Source organism: Eptesicus fuscus, chromosome 11, assembly GCF_027574615.1.
Source record: "Eptesicus fuscus isolate TK198812 chromosome 11, DD_ASM_mEF_20220401, whole genome shotgun sequence".
NCBI classification, from domain to species: domain Eukaryota; kingdom Metazoa; phylum Chordata; class Mammalia; order Chiroptera; family Vespertilionidae; genus Eptesicus; species Eptesicus fuscus.
The window spans coordinates 81521727-81537343 of NC_072483.1; the positions used below are offsets into that span (position 1 = coordinate 81521727).

At 53.0% G+C, this 15617-nt stretch overlaps 1 protein-coding gene across 4 annotated transcripts in view; it reads right to left on the reverse strand.

Annotated features, from left to right (window-relative positions):
- NRP2 (neuropilin 2) overlaps positions 1-15617 on the reverse strand; it is a 120528-nt gene that overhangs the window by 23677 nt on the left and 81234 nt on the right. For 2 of the 4 annotated variants that reach the window (XM_008145249.3, XM_008145253.3), the window contains exons 13-15: positions 10828-11090; positions 9297-9393; positions 8133-8153 (exon numbers count right to left, since the gene is read on the reverse strand). In XM_008145249.3, the coding sequence (XP_008143471.2) occupies positions 8133-8153; positions 9297-9393; positions 10828-11090 (381 nt within the window). Of the gene's footprint in view, positions 1-8117; positions 8154-9296; positions 9394-10827; positions 11091-15617 lie in introns of all 4 variants that reach the window. The other 2 variants (XM_008145248.3, XM_008145252.3) reach the window with 1 other exon arrangement.

Here is a 15617-nt window from a genome sequence, read left to right on the forward strand (position 1 = left end):
ATCTTGGTTTCTACCCCGGGTCTGCACAGAGAAGGACCTAGTAAATGCTTGTGGTTAAAAGACTGAATGAACAGAGGCAAGGGCTTCTATTGCCGAGTCCGTGTTTGCCCAAGCCTGCAGCCCAAACACCAGGACTCCTCTCTTTGATTGGGGGATCGCCGAGGGGCGGGTCAGACCGTCTGATGTCTGCTCAGAAGTGGCAGAAAAATGAGAACATGTTTCTTGGACAAAATTTCAGAGCCTGCCCACCTCCCCAGATCTTCACGTTGCTCCCTCTAGTCCTAGGATCCCTTCTACTACGGTGCAGGGCTCGTCGCTGCCCCTCAGGCTGTCACAAGTGCCACAGGATCGGAGGAGCTCTGACAAGGGCGCATCACACAACACACGCCCTGGCAGCCGCATCCACACACAGCCCCGGGGTGGAAAGGGTCCCAGAATTCCAGGATGCCCTCTCCATGCCCCTGCCTACACGGTCATCTTCATCATCACCTGGTCTGTGTTTCTCGCCATTTATCTTTTAATAATTTCATCACTGTAGCTGAGAAGGTGCCTCCCCTCCCCCCCGTGACCATCTTGAAAATGATGCATAGAAACAGCAAAGGAAAGCAAGGCGCTGCAAAGAGCGCCTTGAAACGGCCAGCTCTCGAGTCACATCGGGCTGGTGTCAACTCATTATTCAGGACACCAGAGTTTCTGCTGCCTGGCAACCATCCTGCCGCTGGATTTTCCTGTGGGCTCAGAAGAATGCACGAGAAACAACAAAGTGCGCAGGGACGGCCCCAAGTTCCTCGGTGCCCAAAGGGCGTCCTTGGGTTTGCCTGTGATTTCGATTTCGCTGCACAGTGAGGGCTGGTATCTAATGAGGCGGCAGCTCACCTGTGAGAGGAAAGGCAGGCGACGCATCTGCAGGGATTAACTCCCCACGGGGAGCACCTGACCAGACCACAAAGGCAGGAGGACAAAGTTTTGTCAAGCGGAAAACGGTCCCAACTGCCCACATTCCCTCCATCACCACCTAGTCTCAGTTCAAAGGTTTTGCTTTCCTCCCGCCAAGATCCTGGTTTTCAACATTAAATGTCCCACCCAGGGCTCAGAGTGCTGGGGCTGAGGAAGGATGTGGCCTTGGTGCTACGCCTGAAGTGTTCCTTATGATAGAGACAAAGTCAGGCACACGGGGGCGGATCTAGGGCGCCCCCTGGAGGAAGGTAGAGTTACAACACGTGGTTTACCCAGTCAGAATCAGAGATTAGACCCCTTCACTTTGGGTCTAAGAGCCTCTTCCCTTTGCAAGTACGATTCTCCTCCCCCAAGTGATCAACATGTAGAAAATTTGGGTGACCAAAGCCACGTGGGGGACACTGAATTGGCTACTTAAACATTTTCCTTAGACACTGGTTTGGAGAAATGAGCAAACATGCTACATGGCTTTGTGCCTTTAAGGTTAAGGGAGTTAGAAAAGAGAAGATACACCTCATAACCCTCCCCTCATCTCCCACAGGCAATCTTGGGGTGATTTGCAGTTGGGGGCCAGAGCTGCTCAGAACGTTCTCCAGCTAAAGGGACTCAACTCCCCCAGGCGGGTGGATGGCTGGTTTCGAGTCTGGCTCTGTGGCAGCCTTCAGGGCCCTATGCTGACGAGGCTGCGGTTTGCCAGAAAGATCAATAGGGTTAAAGCGCCTCCCCAGACAACAGCAGCAATCCAACAGACATCAGAGCGGTGGATGGAGGCATGGATGGGGGAATGTACTCTGGACTAAAATGCAGATGCCCTGGAACATGATAATGACCCACCGGCACTTCATCTGACAGTTATTCTTGGGGAGTGCTGGGGAGTCTGCGAGCTCACACAGTGCCTCTATGTACAACTGCAATAAAGGTGCCCGCTTCGGGCAGACTCTACCTGCGCCGGGGGCCAAGGTTGGTGAGTGGCTGGCCCGTTGCTTTACAATAAAGACGCCGGGGCTTGGTCCCCAACGAGGGAGGAAAGAGCGCAAGTACGGCTCCAGCCTCGCCTAGAGCCGGCCAGGTGCTGACCTGCACGCCCCCTCTGGTTGCTCCCACTTCTACCGCTTACTCACGTGCGTCTTTTTTTCCCAATTGGAAAATCAACTCCTGAACTATTTTTTATTACCCCCCCCCTCGCTCCCCCAATTTTCCACAGAGTTGTCTCCTTCTGTGAGATAATGAGAAACATATTTAAAGAGGCAGTAGTTGCAAATGTATTTGACAGGCTGGACAGGCCTTCATCGGTACAGGCTGAGCCGCCGGGAGAGGGGGTGACATGAACGTATAGCCTTTGAATTTGGAGAAACGACAAATGCAAAGAAGCCACGCGTGGGAGGAAAATAAGGAGACCATGCAAATAGGTTGGTATGTAACTGGGAAACGTGGCCGGGACAGCAGCAACGCTGAGTGGGCGTTCCGTGTGTGGTGGGCCCTGGGCTATGGGCTTTGTGTGAATTACCCTGCTGACGTCTCCTGACTCTCAGACGGGAGACCTGAGCATCTGAGAGTGTAAGTGGTGTCCTCCTGCTTTTCCCTGGAGGAAAGTGGAGGAGGAGGGCAGGGCAGCACAGTGAAACCCTAGAGATGCCACCGGGTCAGAGGCAGGGCCAGGACCGAAGCGCGTTCTGGTGGCACCCAGCCCAGCCCCGATGCCGACACTGCACACTTAGGACGTGGTCCCCTCGTTCGTGCCTGCACGGCTCCCGGCTCTCCGTGTTACAGGGCGGGGCTGAGCACCTCGAGTCTCCCCCAGCGCCCACAGTCACGGTCCTGCCCGGACCCTGTTCTTGGACAGGGCGCGGCCCCTCCCGCCCTGCCGCCTGCCTCTGTCGGGACCCGTCTGAGGCCCGTCCCCGCCAGGCGGGTCCTCACTGAGTCACAGCAGAGTTTCCGGCCGTCCTCCCGGACCTGGGGAGCCCAGGTTTCCTAAAGCAATGTTTTGAAAGACAACAACGGTGAATCGTCTCAGAACGGGAGAAAAAGGCTCGATGTCAGGAAGAACTGTTGGGGCCTGGCCTGTCCGGGCAGTCCTTTTCGGATAGGTTGAAAACACTAGTGAAGTGTTGGTGAAGGGGCATTTCAGATAAAAGGCTTATTTAATTTGGGAGATTAAACAAGCCAAGAAAAAAAAAAAAAGTTGGCTCCTCTATAAAAGTTTACAGAAGATAGTGGAAGAATGTGGTGTGTTTGGAAAGAGAAAGTAGAAGTATGAAATATCCCTGAGAAATGGCTTTTTGGATTTGCCTCTTGAGCAGGGCATGGAGGGTCAGCCGAGGGTTTGTGCTGAGCTGGCAGACACCATGCAGACCCCCATCTATTGAAAATGTTTTTTGTTTTTAACGTAGGATATGGACTTATATAAAAAGAACCTTCTATGTTGCTGTTCTAATTTTGCTTAAAAATTTAAAATCCAGGGGATTCCATGCTCAATGGGTGAATGTAGACACAACAAAAATTAAAAAAATTAAAAAAAAATCCCTGTAAAATTTGCATAAAGATGTAAAGTGCTAAAAATATTTTTGTTTCCTTCCCTCTTTTAACAAAACCACCTGAACTGTACCCTATACTAGAATTGTTTGAATAAAAGTTGTATTAATTGCATAAAAAAAATAACTAAGTACAATGCCTCTCCATTCAGATCTGTGGTTGGCCAGCTGAAGTCTCGGGCACTTCTTACCCCTTCGGGGGCACTCATGTGACTGTCTGGAAGCCACGGCGTGTCCTTTCTGTACGTGGAGAGAGGAAAAGTCCAAGAAAGAATGTTCTCCCCTGAGAGAGGCGGCCGCGGGCCCCTGCTCAGATGGAAGGTGAACCTGCAGGAGGGGGTGCGCCAGCCTCGTGCCAGGAGAGGCGACATGCACCAGCGACCCACAGAGAACGCCTGTGTCCCCTCCGGCAGGTTCGGCAGCAGGCGGTCCCCGGTACACACATCTGAGCTCCAGGCGCCCCGGCTCAGCAACACCTAGGCTGCATCTGGCAGCGGAGCCGGAGGGCGGGGGAGCGGGAAGGAGCCACACGGCACAGCTGCCTATCTGCAGGCCTGGCAGGGCTTAGGAACACTTCTCCGCCTTTCATCGGAGGATTACGTGCATGAACACCATTTAACCCTCCCTGCGTCTCAGAGGTGCTCCCAGCAGAGAGAGCAGCGGGAGAAAAGAAGCCCAGGAGAGCGGGAAGTTGGGGCCAGCCCCGGGGCCTGTGCCCTGGGATGGGGGCCGTGCCGCCGGTGGGCAAGGCCTCCGGGAGGCAGCCAACAGGGAAGGAGCGTGGGGATGGGAAGGGAGAGATGGGCCTTAAAACCTGCTGCACAGAGTCACCCCCCCGCCGGCTCTGTCTCTACCCTCAACGGCTCTCTCCCCTGACTGCTTCCCTCCCTGCCCATGAGAGACACCCCTGATGTTCACTTTCTGCTGGTTTTACCGGGAGAAAACTTGTGAGGACTGAAGAAGGTGAAACCCAAGAGTTGGGCCCTAGGACCCTCAGACCTGGTCTGAGACATGCAACCCACATTTGCCGTCGTTCACAGGAGATACTGATGATCCTTTCAGCATCCATCAGTGGTGGGCATTCCTTCCCCCACGACCACCGCTCACAAGTGCGCCCAGCCTGGGAGTTCCATGGGTCTCTCTCTCGGGGAGGGTACCAGGGTCCCGTGTTCTTCCAAGCCCACAGCCTCCAACGTGAACCAGGACTCCCGCCTCCAAGGTGAGCTGCTAAAAACGGCCACCCGGGCAACAACCACAGAATGCTGATTGTGGGCTTTATATATTTTTACTGGCTTCTCTATTATTCTTTTTTTTTTTTTTATTGAAAAAAGAAAGGATTGGTGGAGAGGAAACAATCCATCACCTTAATTACACCACTTGCCTCCCCCCCCCCCCCTTCTTCTTTACACAGTTTTTCATTTGTTAAAGCTCAAATTCTAGAAAAAGATACACGACGGTAGTATGTTTATAGCCAGTGGTTAAAAAAGGAAAGAGAGAAAAAAAAAAAACAACAACACGCACACCGTGCTGCATTGTTTAAAACGTGACTCATAACAACAGCAAAAGTCTTTCTAAAAATCACGTGACAGCTCGGCTTGTTCCTTCTCTCTCCTTGTCCCCTTTCCACACGTTTCTCTTTCTTCCCATGGCGTGTCCCTCCTCATTACTGACTCACACCCTGCTGCACAATGACAGCGTACACACCAAGCAGAAAGCACAAGGCGATTTATAGAAAAAGAACATGTTTCATGGCAAGAAACGAGTCAGAGGCGGAAAATGAAAACAGACTTCAAAATAGGAAAGATCAAGAATAGCTAATAAGCCCAGGTCCAGAGGCCACTCTCATTGCATTTCCTTCAAGATCTACCCAGTACATTGGTCTCTCCCCTAAAGAATGGGAATGCGGCTGTCTCCTGGTTAATTTAGAATGGAAAAGAAAAACAACTTACATTCAAGAAAACCTACTCACAATGTAAATGCCTGCCGTTAGCAGTGCTTTCGCATCCACCTTCCACATCCTGCCTGCCCCAACCCGGGTTCTCTCTCTCAGCGCGAGGCTGATTTCATCCCCAGGCACCCGTGCCCGCACCGGGTCTGCCTCTGCCTGGACCAGGAGAGGAGCCGAATGCCGGTCGCTCGGTTCCACGGGGCAAACGCCCTCTTTCCTCTCCCAAAGGGAGAGCTTTGCTTGAATCCGAGTTGCATACCGAGGCCCCCTGGGCCTCCGCCCCAAAGAAGGCTGTGGCCCTGGGTTCACTGGCTACCAATTCAGAGCTCCGTGTCCAACTTGTCAATGGGATTGTCACTACCCATTCTCAATTCCGGTCCTGCTCTCGGCCAGAGGAACAGAGTCTCTGCTCCCCGAGACGTCGTTTCTTCCCTCCAAAGATGCTCTTTAGCTCCCAAGACAGCAGCCATGGGCCAGCCCATGCCACCCACGTCTGCCTTTGCTCAACCCCTAAACCAGCCCGTCGGGAGCGCTGGGAATTCTTACCTTCCAGTCACTAACGTCTGTGTTTATTTTGGCTAATTGAGCGCCGTGGCTCTGATGAGATTTTATTTATCTACTAGAGGCCTGGTACACAAAATTCGTGCACGGGGGTGGGGGGGGGGAGAAGGGTGTCCCTCAGCCCGGCCTGCACCCTCTCCAATCTGGGACATCCCTCTCACAATCCAGGATCATTGACTCCTAACCACTCACCTTCCTGCCTGCTTGCCTAATGCCCCCAACTGCCCTCCCCTGCTGGCCTGATCACCCCTAACTGTCTCTGCCTCGGCCCCCACCACCACGGCTTTGTCCAGAAGGAAGTTGGACATCCGGAAGATGGCCGGTTGACCCGGTCTAATTAGCATATTACCCTTTTATTAGTATAGATTTTTTTTTACATGGGAACATGACTGGACCGTGAAGCTCCCTGGTACACACAGCCTCAGGGAGCCCACATGTGCCTGGTTTGTTTATTCTCCTACGGAAGCCAAGCACCCCGCCACGGGCCTGTCAGTCCTGGACCCGGGCCTGCGCGTGCGCACAGAGCACTGTCCGCGGCAGTGGCTGGATGCCTTTCCCCAGCCTCCCTGGGAGCTTCCAGTCTCAACAACCAACGAGGGTCCAGGGAAACAACAGAAGCAGGTTCCACGCCCAGCACCAACTTTACCTTGGGTCCTGAAGGTGAGACCGTGAATTGAACCGTACCCAAGCCCATCGGGAGTGAATTCCTTCCCACACTTAGATTCGCATCTCACATCCAAAAAGCACCAACACAGGCACGGGAATACCCTCAATAACTTCAAAATGTGCAATGGGGGGTGGGGATGGGGCTCAGGGGGGGCAACGGAGGTGAGAAAGAAAGAGAAGACAGCATGTGTGGGTCTGTCATTCCCTGTTGGCCCGTCCCCCATCCCCCGACTTAAGGCTCGGGGGATGAGTGGCAAATTAGGCGAGCTGATTTCGAGCCAGAGAGCGCATCTAGGTGACAACCCGGGAATTCATCTCTTTGCAGCCACGAGCTGGACAGATTAATGGGAGTGAAGATAATGAGTCTAGACTCAGATAGAAAACTGACTTCCCTTATCTCTAAAGCGCTGTCACCTACAGGGTGAGGGCCAGCCAGCACAAACAGGGCCCAGCAAGCTGTCTGCACAGAGCAGGTTCTGAAAAGCCCGTCCCGAGGTGTGGGCGAGGGCCTCTGAGGGTGCGTCTACACCAGGCCCTGAACTGGAGTGCTTCGAGTGGCTTCTAAATGCTTAGCACTGGGACCTGGGTGGGAACGTCAGCAGCGCCAGCCAACTGGATTGCAAAGAGCCCAACATGTGGGACCCGCCGCGTTATAAAAGCCCAGGCCTAAAGAATGGGAATGCTGCTGTCTCCTGGTCAATCCCCCCCCAGCTTGGACCCCCTCCCCCCCACATGCGGCAAACACCCCAAATTCTTCTCTCTTTGATCCGCTCTTATGTACTTTATTAGGGAGAAAATGTCCGTTTCTGTGTCCCAGTCCTCTACTTTAAGGGCCCAAAGTCCAGCCATCAAATGTGCCTTCTGATTCCCCTCATTGGACGCCAGCTCCTGAATTCTGCAGCTTCTCCTCTTTAGGCTGGATAGTCCCTCCTTGTGCCCCTCCTTGAACTGTCCTCCCGCACCGCGCTGCCTGCCACTGTCACTCACCGGAGGTTAATTGAGACCGCTGCCTGGGTACCCTGGAGTTGGGACTGGGAAGAACCTGTCTTCGGGCTAAAATAAATCATTGCCACATCATTTCACTGTTAATTCACTCCCGATTTTTTTTGTTGTTGTTCAGTCTGCTCACAGCTTCTCCTTTCTCACCACTCACGCCTTTTCTGCCTCATTGCTCCCCGTCGGACAATGCGAGGCTGAAAGGTTTATCTGTAACCTATTTGTCTCTATTATTGGCTCCTAAACTTTAATTAAACAGGAGACAGTGAGGATCTCAATCCCCCTTTTCCCCCCCGCTTCTCCAGGCGTGGTTGGTGCCATCTAGTGGCGGGAAGGTGTGGCGTCTATGTTCTCTTAGAGACTTGTTACACTTGGAGGTTTATTCTCTCCATCCAATTCACATCACATGAGGGGAAGGAAAAGGCATGCAAAAAAAAAAAATTTTTTTTTTTTACCTTTAAAATTCTCACCTGCGAAAGCTGAGATGGGTTCTGGAAAAAACAAACAAACAGAAAACATTTTGAGTTAGATGAGGGGAAGGAAGAATCGGGCGAACACAGGGCACGGCGTAGGTGACTTCCACTGAGTTTGTTTAGAATGCCCCTCAGAGAGTGTCCCGAGTCCTCCGCGTGCCCCAGACTCTGTCTCCCACACCATCACCATGGGGGCCGGGCGGGTGGGGAGAGCTTCGCAAAGTTGCTTTGGAACAAAAAGTCCTTCATGGAGTAACGGGTCCCAGAAGCACTGTAATCAGCCACTTACGGCTGATTACTTTCTCAGAGTCTGGATGACTTTGAGATGCCCGGGCCTGAGAGCTGCCTGAAGGGACGGGGGGTCCCAGGTGCTCCTGACATCATCGCCTGCACACACCCGGGGCCGCGTGCCAAGAAAAGCACTTGGTGAGTTACTACAGTCACCCTGCCGACTAGAAGCGGGTTCCCTTCCTTCTCGGGGTTCCCTCTTGCTTTTAGGAATGTCTGCGGCTGGAGAAGAGGGCCAGGGTGCCCTGGGGTGCATATCGGAGGTGGGCTGGCTGCTCTGTGGGGTCCCTTCTGCTTAAGGGTCCCTTCCCATATTGGCCACCTGGTGTGCCATACTCAATCTTACAATAACTCTGGGATCTTGGCCATTAGAGGCACTGGCTTCAAAGCAAAAATCTAAAATGCTACTTCCCAAGCCATCGTTTGCCCCTGCAATTCATTCATGCAAAAGAACTGCCGGGTAATTATGCTATCACTCTGCCATAGCACAGGTACTATTTTTGCTCACCACTGAAGGCTCCCATTAAATCCATCAAACCTCTCCAGCATGTAATTCTGACTGGCAGTTGTTCTCGTCCTCCAGCATTTTCTTTGCTGAAAGCGGGAGCCTGATGATGGGGTCCCGGCACCCCCCCAATCTCCATATACTCAGCACGTGTCTATTTCTGAATGGGAACGGGGCTCGAAGACGTCCCCTCATCGGACACCCCTCCCTAAGACACAGCTACACTCCCACCTCCCCTCCGGCACAGGCTGCCGCTGCCTCACCCACTGGGGGACACTGTGTCTGAGAGGGCGCGCTGCCGCCTCTCGTATGTCCCAGCTCTTGGCGCCTCGTTTGGAAGAACCACCAAGAGACAGATCGCCGCGTACCCATGCAGTTCTCCAGCGGGACGTCGGTGCTTATCCGGATGTCATCGATGGCAATTTCTCCGGAACGTCCTTTCCCTATAACGCCCTCGAACACAATCTAGAAGCCAGAAGAACAGAGGCACGGTTAACTGGGCTTCCTGGGCCAAACAGTGCCAGGATTCCCGGCCTTCTGTTATTGGGTCAAATAAAATGCATATTTGAAGGGATTCAAATACGTATTACAAGGTGATGGACACTGTTGTCTAGTAACTCGAACGTACTGATGAAAAGAAACACGTTCAGAGTCTGTTTAAAGAAGGGTCAAATGTTCCCTAACATTTTTTGAGGCTCCTTTCTCAAAAATCTTTCACATGCCCAACCCAGAGGTAGTTGGGAACTCAGGAGACATGCGCAGGTGGGGGTAAGGTGAGAAATATCTAGTATGCAGGTTTGGATTGCCTTGGGGATAGCACTCTCTTACGGCTCCATTATTACAACCGGGAGGGAAATAGTTTACTGAGCACCTACTCTGTGCCAGGCACAAGGATAGTTACAAAACCCAATAGACAAGACCCTTTGAGAATCTCACCATCTCGCGGGCGAGACAAAAATGCAAGCAGCTACTGACAATGCATGGCATGGAGGTTTATCAGCAGGAATGTGGTTGGGGGTGGGGAGGAACTCGGGACCCCTTACAGGGACCCCTTACAACCCGGAGAGTGACTGCAGGCTGCACACAGAAGCCCCTCTGCTCCCTGGCCCTCCCCCACCCCCCATTCTCACCCTCCCCAGGTTCTCTCCGCACACTAGCACATGTCCTCTGGCAAGCTAAGCGAGCAGTTGGCTGCCTCACCAGCCATCTGTTGCTGCTTCTCATCTGGGGAGGAGCAGGTTAATGCTTTGGCTGGTTCTTAGTCACCTCTTCCACAGTGTGTCTCCTCTACCCAAGTTTCAGCCACAGCTGCGCATACCCATCTGTGCCTCAGTCTCTCGCTCTGTGGGGCCGAGATAATGGGACTCAACTCCTGGAGCCTCGGGGAGAGAAACCACTCGTTTAGAGCCGGGTCTCTCTGGTGGGCTGGCCACGAAGCACACACAGCAACCCTTCCCCTTCCTGTGCTCACACTCGGGCTGGGACAGGCCTGGGAGGTTGTGCCCCCCCTCCCAAAACCCCCTCCCCGGAGTCCTCTTCCCTGGGTGTGGAGCGTTTGTTTGTGTTTATTTCCCTGGCTTCTGTGTCCCTTTGTCAGCCTACCGGATAGCAATCTAAACTAAAATGGAGAGAAGAAACATTGGCTGGAGAAGATTTCAGCAATATAAAAGGCAATAGGAGGAACAAAGAACCAAGTCTGGGTGTAGAGATAGGCACACTCTGAATAACAAATAAGAGTGTCATTTAGTTGCCATGGCAACGTGAGAAACACAATGAAAACAGCAGCTTAACCACGTTCCCTAATGATGAATGGGCGCAGACGGCCCTTTGAAATATTGAAATACAGATCACAAGGACACCCGCGGATCCCCGCACCGGCTCCCGCCGCCACCACCCCACCTGATACTCCATGTCGTAGCTGGGCAAGATGATGCGCCCGTGCTTCCACTCGCTGCCCTGGTCCTCGCGGATGACCCAGAGGAGCTTGCTCTCCTGGCTGGCCTCGCGCACCACCTGCAGCGCCACCCCGCGGCCGCCCGTGGCTTGGTACTGGAACTCCATGCACACGGGGCTTTGGGGCAGGTGCACCGGCGGGCTGATGAGCCGCGCGTACTGGCCCTCTCTCCGCCCGTCGCTCTGCAGCCGCAAGAAGTTCTTGTCATCTGGGGGGAACAAACCAAACAGGGGTTCCTGGTAAACGCCTGGGAAAGACACCCGTTTGCAGCCGTTGCCCCTCCCGGGAACAGCTGGGGCCCGAGTTTGAGTGTCTTGTTTATTTCAAGCCCTGGTTCTCCAGGCCCCACATCCCTTTCTTACGGCTCCTTCAGAGCCTTGATTCAAATACTGGGTCCTCGGAGGCCCTGGAGTCTTTCTGTCTAGCCAGTCCCTCCTGCCTATTCCTCAGCATCACGGTCTTTGAGCCACTTTTACGGCGGGCACCTGGCAGGGCTGGCCCGATGTCTCGGCTGGTTGTGTCTACTTGTCTTCTCTCCTTGGATCCTAAGAGGCCAGAACCACATCTTCTTCATCACTGGCTTACTCAAGGGGCCAACGCAGTCTACTGAGCCGCACTGTAAGGGGGTGAGGTGGCTGCTGGACCAGAGGCTGGCGCTGGCCAGTGGTTTATGCTCTGAGCCTTTGTCATCCTGGCTGGGCACTGTCCAAGTGGAAAACATTTAAAACCTTCCGTCTCCGCCAGCGTTCCTCGACGGTGCCTGGGCGACCGTAAATCAGAAGCCTAGTGTCAGTTTTGAGAGAACGGGGGATGATGGCTGAGTAGGGGTGATTCTCGGGCTCCACCCCCGTCCCTGCCCGGCCTGGGGAGGCCTGAACTTGGCCTTTCTCACACAGTAGGCCAACACAGCTCCAGGGAACACAGGCGCTGTCCTCATCACTGGCGAAGGCTGTGTGTTTAGTGGAGGGCACACACACGTTGGAAAATTAGGGTTTCTCCCACCCAAATGTTCAGAGGAGGGGCCTTTTAGCTGAGGAGTCTTCAAATACATCAGACACTAATGCGAGAGACCGAGTTCCTCTCCCTGCTTGCAGACCTCAGGCCCTGCGGACACAGGTGTGGGACCTGCCCCTGCAAATGCGGCTCGTGCAGGGGGTTCTGGCCACGCGTACAGAGAGCGAGGAGGCCTCTGAGGAGAACCCTCATGGCTCCCGCTGGCCCCGAAACCTCTCGGGCTGGTCACTTCTGCAGCAGGGCAGGGACCCTGGCTGCACGCACCCCGCACGTCAGCCACCTCGGGGTCATGCGAATGGGAGACGGGCACAGACTTTCTCACTCAGCAGGGTCTGTGAACACCTGGGGCTTGTTGGGGAAGGACAGGCCGGGACTTCGGAGCTCAGAAACCACTGGTTTGCTGTTGTTACTCCTGCTGACATGACCTGCGTCATGTTTCTCTTGAGAGCTGAGCCTGCGACAGTCCCACCATCAGAAACAGGCCCTGCCCGCCCTCCTCCAGGCACCTCTCTCTCTTCTCTAAGCCCCTCTGGGTAGAGCCTCCGGATTATTGCTCTAGAAGCTCCCCCACCCTGACTCATATGAGGCCCTGACTCATATGAGAGGACTTAGGATGCATAGTTGGGATTCCACATTGTGTCTCCTTAACCAGTGAAAGCCATATCTATCTAGCACCCCACAACATGAGACCTCTCCGAGGCCAAAGTCAGCACAGAGACCCAGGCAGCTGCCTGCAGCCAAGATTGTTAATGACGGTGATCTGTGGAGGGAGGAGACGCCGGTGCCACAACCAGACACTCAGTGCGCTTCTAACCTATGCTTCTCCCATCAGATCTCATTACCGCCGCTGTTAATGATAATAATTATGTCACATCTGCATAATGCTGTACAGGTTACAAAGCATGTTTGTGTGCGTTATTCCACTTAATCCTTGCTATATGCGCGCGAGCTCGGTTTTCTTCATCCTACTTTGCACGGGATGAAAAAACGGAGGCTCAGAAAGGTTCCAGTGACTTGTCCAAGGCAGAGAGGCCACTAAGTAGTAGAGCCGGAAGGTGTTCCCACCGTCACACAGCACGCGCTCCACTTCAGCGGTGCCCAGGGACCCTGGCCCACGCCCGGGCTCTCAATCACACTCTACTCAAGGCGCTCCCCCCTGGGCCTGCTCCCTCCCTCCTCTCACCTGCAATGCCTCCCTCCCCGGCCAATCCGCAGAGCCCACCTGTTTGGCTCGTCTTTCTCCTGACCCTTCTGGCACATTTCAACATTAATACCTGCCTTCTCTGAACAACTCGAGCATTTACAGACTGTACCACTCGCTTTACCTTGTGTTTAAAAAGACTGGAGGCCATTTTTTTTCATGCATTTCAGCACATAAACACCGACTGCCTTATACTAAAATTTAACAGTTTCTTGTGCGTTTTTATGATCTCCCCAGTTAGATAAACAGGTCCTGGTATCACACACATAAGGCTTAATAGGGCTTCTTCTCACCGGCCCCTAAATAGTGACATATCTATGCCACTATTAGAAATAAATGTTGTTCCCATGAATGACTGAATGACAAACACATGGGTAAGGAATGATAGGAGGCGATGTATTGGAAGGAAGAACAGAGGGAGAATCAGCTAGCTTCTGGCAATCCCTCAGACTCACGAAATATCTTCACCATCCCCCTCCCTACCCTCCCCCCCCCACCCCCAGCCAACAGCCCTTTTCAAAAGTGAGGTGAACTAACAAGAGCAGGGGGACCTGTGGATGTCCCAGCCCCGGAGCCACAGGTGAGAACCCCTCAAATGCTCCCCCGCTGCAGTCCTTTCCAAGCCCTGACTGTCTCCACCTGATACAAAGGCAGCCAGATTTCCGAGACTTATTATTCAGCCTTCCTCCTTCACAGTTTCACAAATAAGACCCCCTTGCCGCCTGAAAATTGCTTGGCAGAGATACTGTCACTTGTGTGAATTTACATTAAGCGGCAGGGGAATCGTGGCATAATGGGTAGGATTTAGGAAGGAAAATGTTCGTGGAGGTGTAAAGAGCGGGGCTGGCTGGGTGTTAGCTGAGTCTGTTTTGTACTTATCCATCCTGTGGCTAAAACTTTGGCACAACGAGGCCAAAGGTTTTACAGACAGCTTCTCCCACGGCCCGAGCTCAGCCCCTTCCTTTCCCCTCCCCCTCCCCCCGCCCCCCGCCCCCCACAATAAGATGATAATCGCTATGCATGATTTAAAGGGCCACTGGAAGATCAGGGAGTTAATGCTGGTGGCGTGCTAAGCACGAGCAGCTGAGGGATCGTAATTCAGTGCTGACATCTGAGCTAAGCCACTAGTTTGCAGAATCTCAAGACAAGCAGGCCTCTGAATTTCACTTAGTTAAATCATTTGTGCCCCACTTGTCTGTTAAGTGCTGTGAGCTTGAGGGAAGAAAGATGATATGTAAATTTAGGGAATTAGCAGTAGACATCAGTCAGAGGGACGCTGAGCTGCAAAATGTCCCTGCCTGCCTGTCACTGAGAGACCTGATTAGAACCAGGACATCACGGAGGAATGGCCGAGACCAGGAAAATCCAGGGAGGGGGAGAGGAGAAGCAGGGGGAAGGGAACCGGTGTTAACTGCGCGCCTGCTATGTGCCAGATATTACACTGGAGGCTTTATCTGCCTATCTTATGTAATCTCCCCTGTGAAATAAGTATCATTTTCTTCATTTCTACCAACAAAAGAAAGTGAGGCTCAGAGAACTGATGTGTCTGAGACCCCAGCTAGAGAGTGATGGAAATAAGCTACGAGCCCTGATCAGTCTGAGTAAAATCACCTGAGCATGGGCTGGAACCCTAGCCTAATCCTCACTAATCTGTTAAAGCCTCAGTCTTCCCATCTGTACAATGGGTGTAACAACGTCATTACTGCATTGGGTTGTGAGGAGGAAATGGAACAAGCAGTGCACAATGCTTTGCACAGGAACAGGGACACAGTAAGCACTTGATATAAATTATGGCCTTTTATCATACTACTATGGCTATCCACACTGCTTCCTGTGCTTGCCTTTTTGTTTTGTTTTTTTTTTAGAAAGAGACAGGGTTGGAAGAGCACCAATAACTTGGGAAGACCAATCCAAGACTCAAAGGGAAGGATGGTTTGGCCCGAGGACAGTAAAAACGTTTTTAGGAATAAGACGGTTTCCGGATCCATCATCCTAATCCCCAAAGCTGGGCAGCCCCAAATTGTGCCTCATGCACGATTTACCACGTATCTGTGTGTGACCCTGTGCGAGATGGAATAAAGTAACCCACGATCCTGGAGCGCGCGGGGGGCTCAGGAGACGGCTTACAGCAGGCCAGCCCGGCCGTCCAGGGGGACGAGGCCGACACATCCAGAACAGCTGTCCGCCCTTGGCTTTCCACTTCCCAGGGAAGGGGTTCCCACAGGCCATGTGGGCTATGTGTTTCCTGGGTCACAACCCTCACCGTCAGGAACTTCTTAAATTCAGTTTTACATTTTCCTGCTGTCACTCTAGACACATGTCCGCCTTCCATCCCTGATGGAGCACAGCCCAATATCTGTCTTCTGACTTAGAAAACACTGTCACTCGGGAAGAATGGGAGACCCCTTAGTCTTTGCTTCCTCAGGAAACACAACCCTTGCTCCTTTAAACATCCACTTTGCAGGCCTTTAGGTCCAGGGGTGGGGTCTCCACTGACCCTTCTCTAAGCGAAGTGTCTCT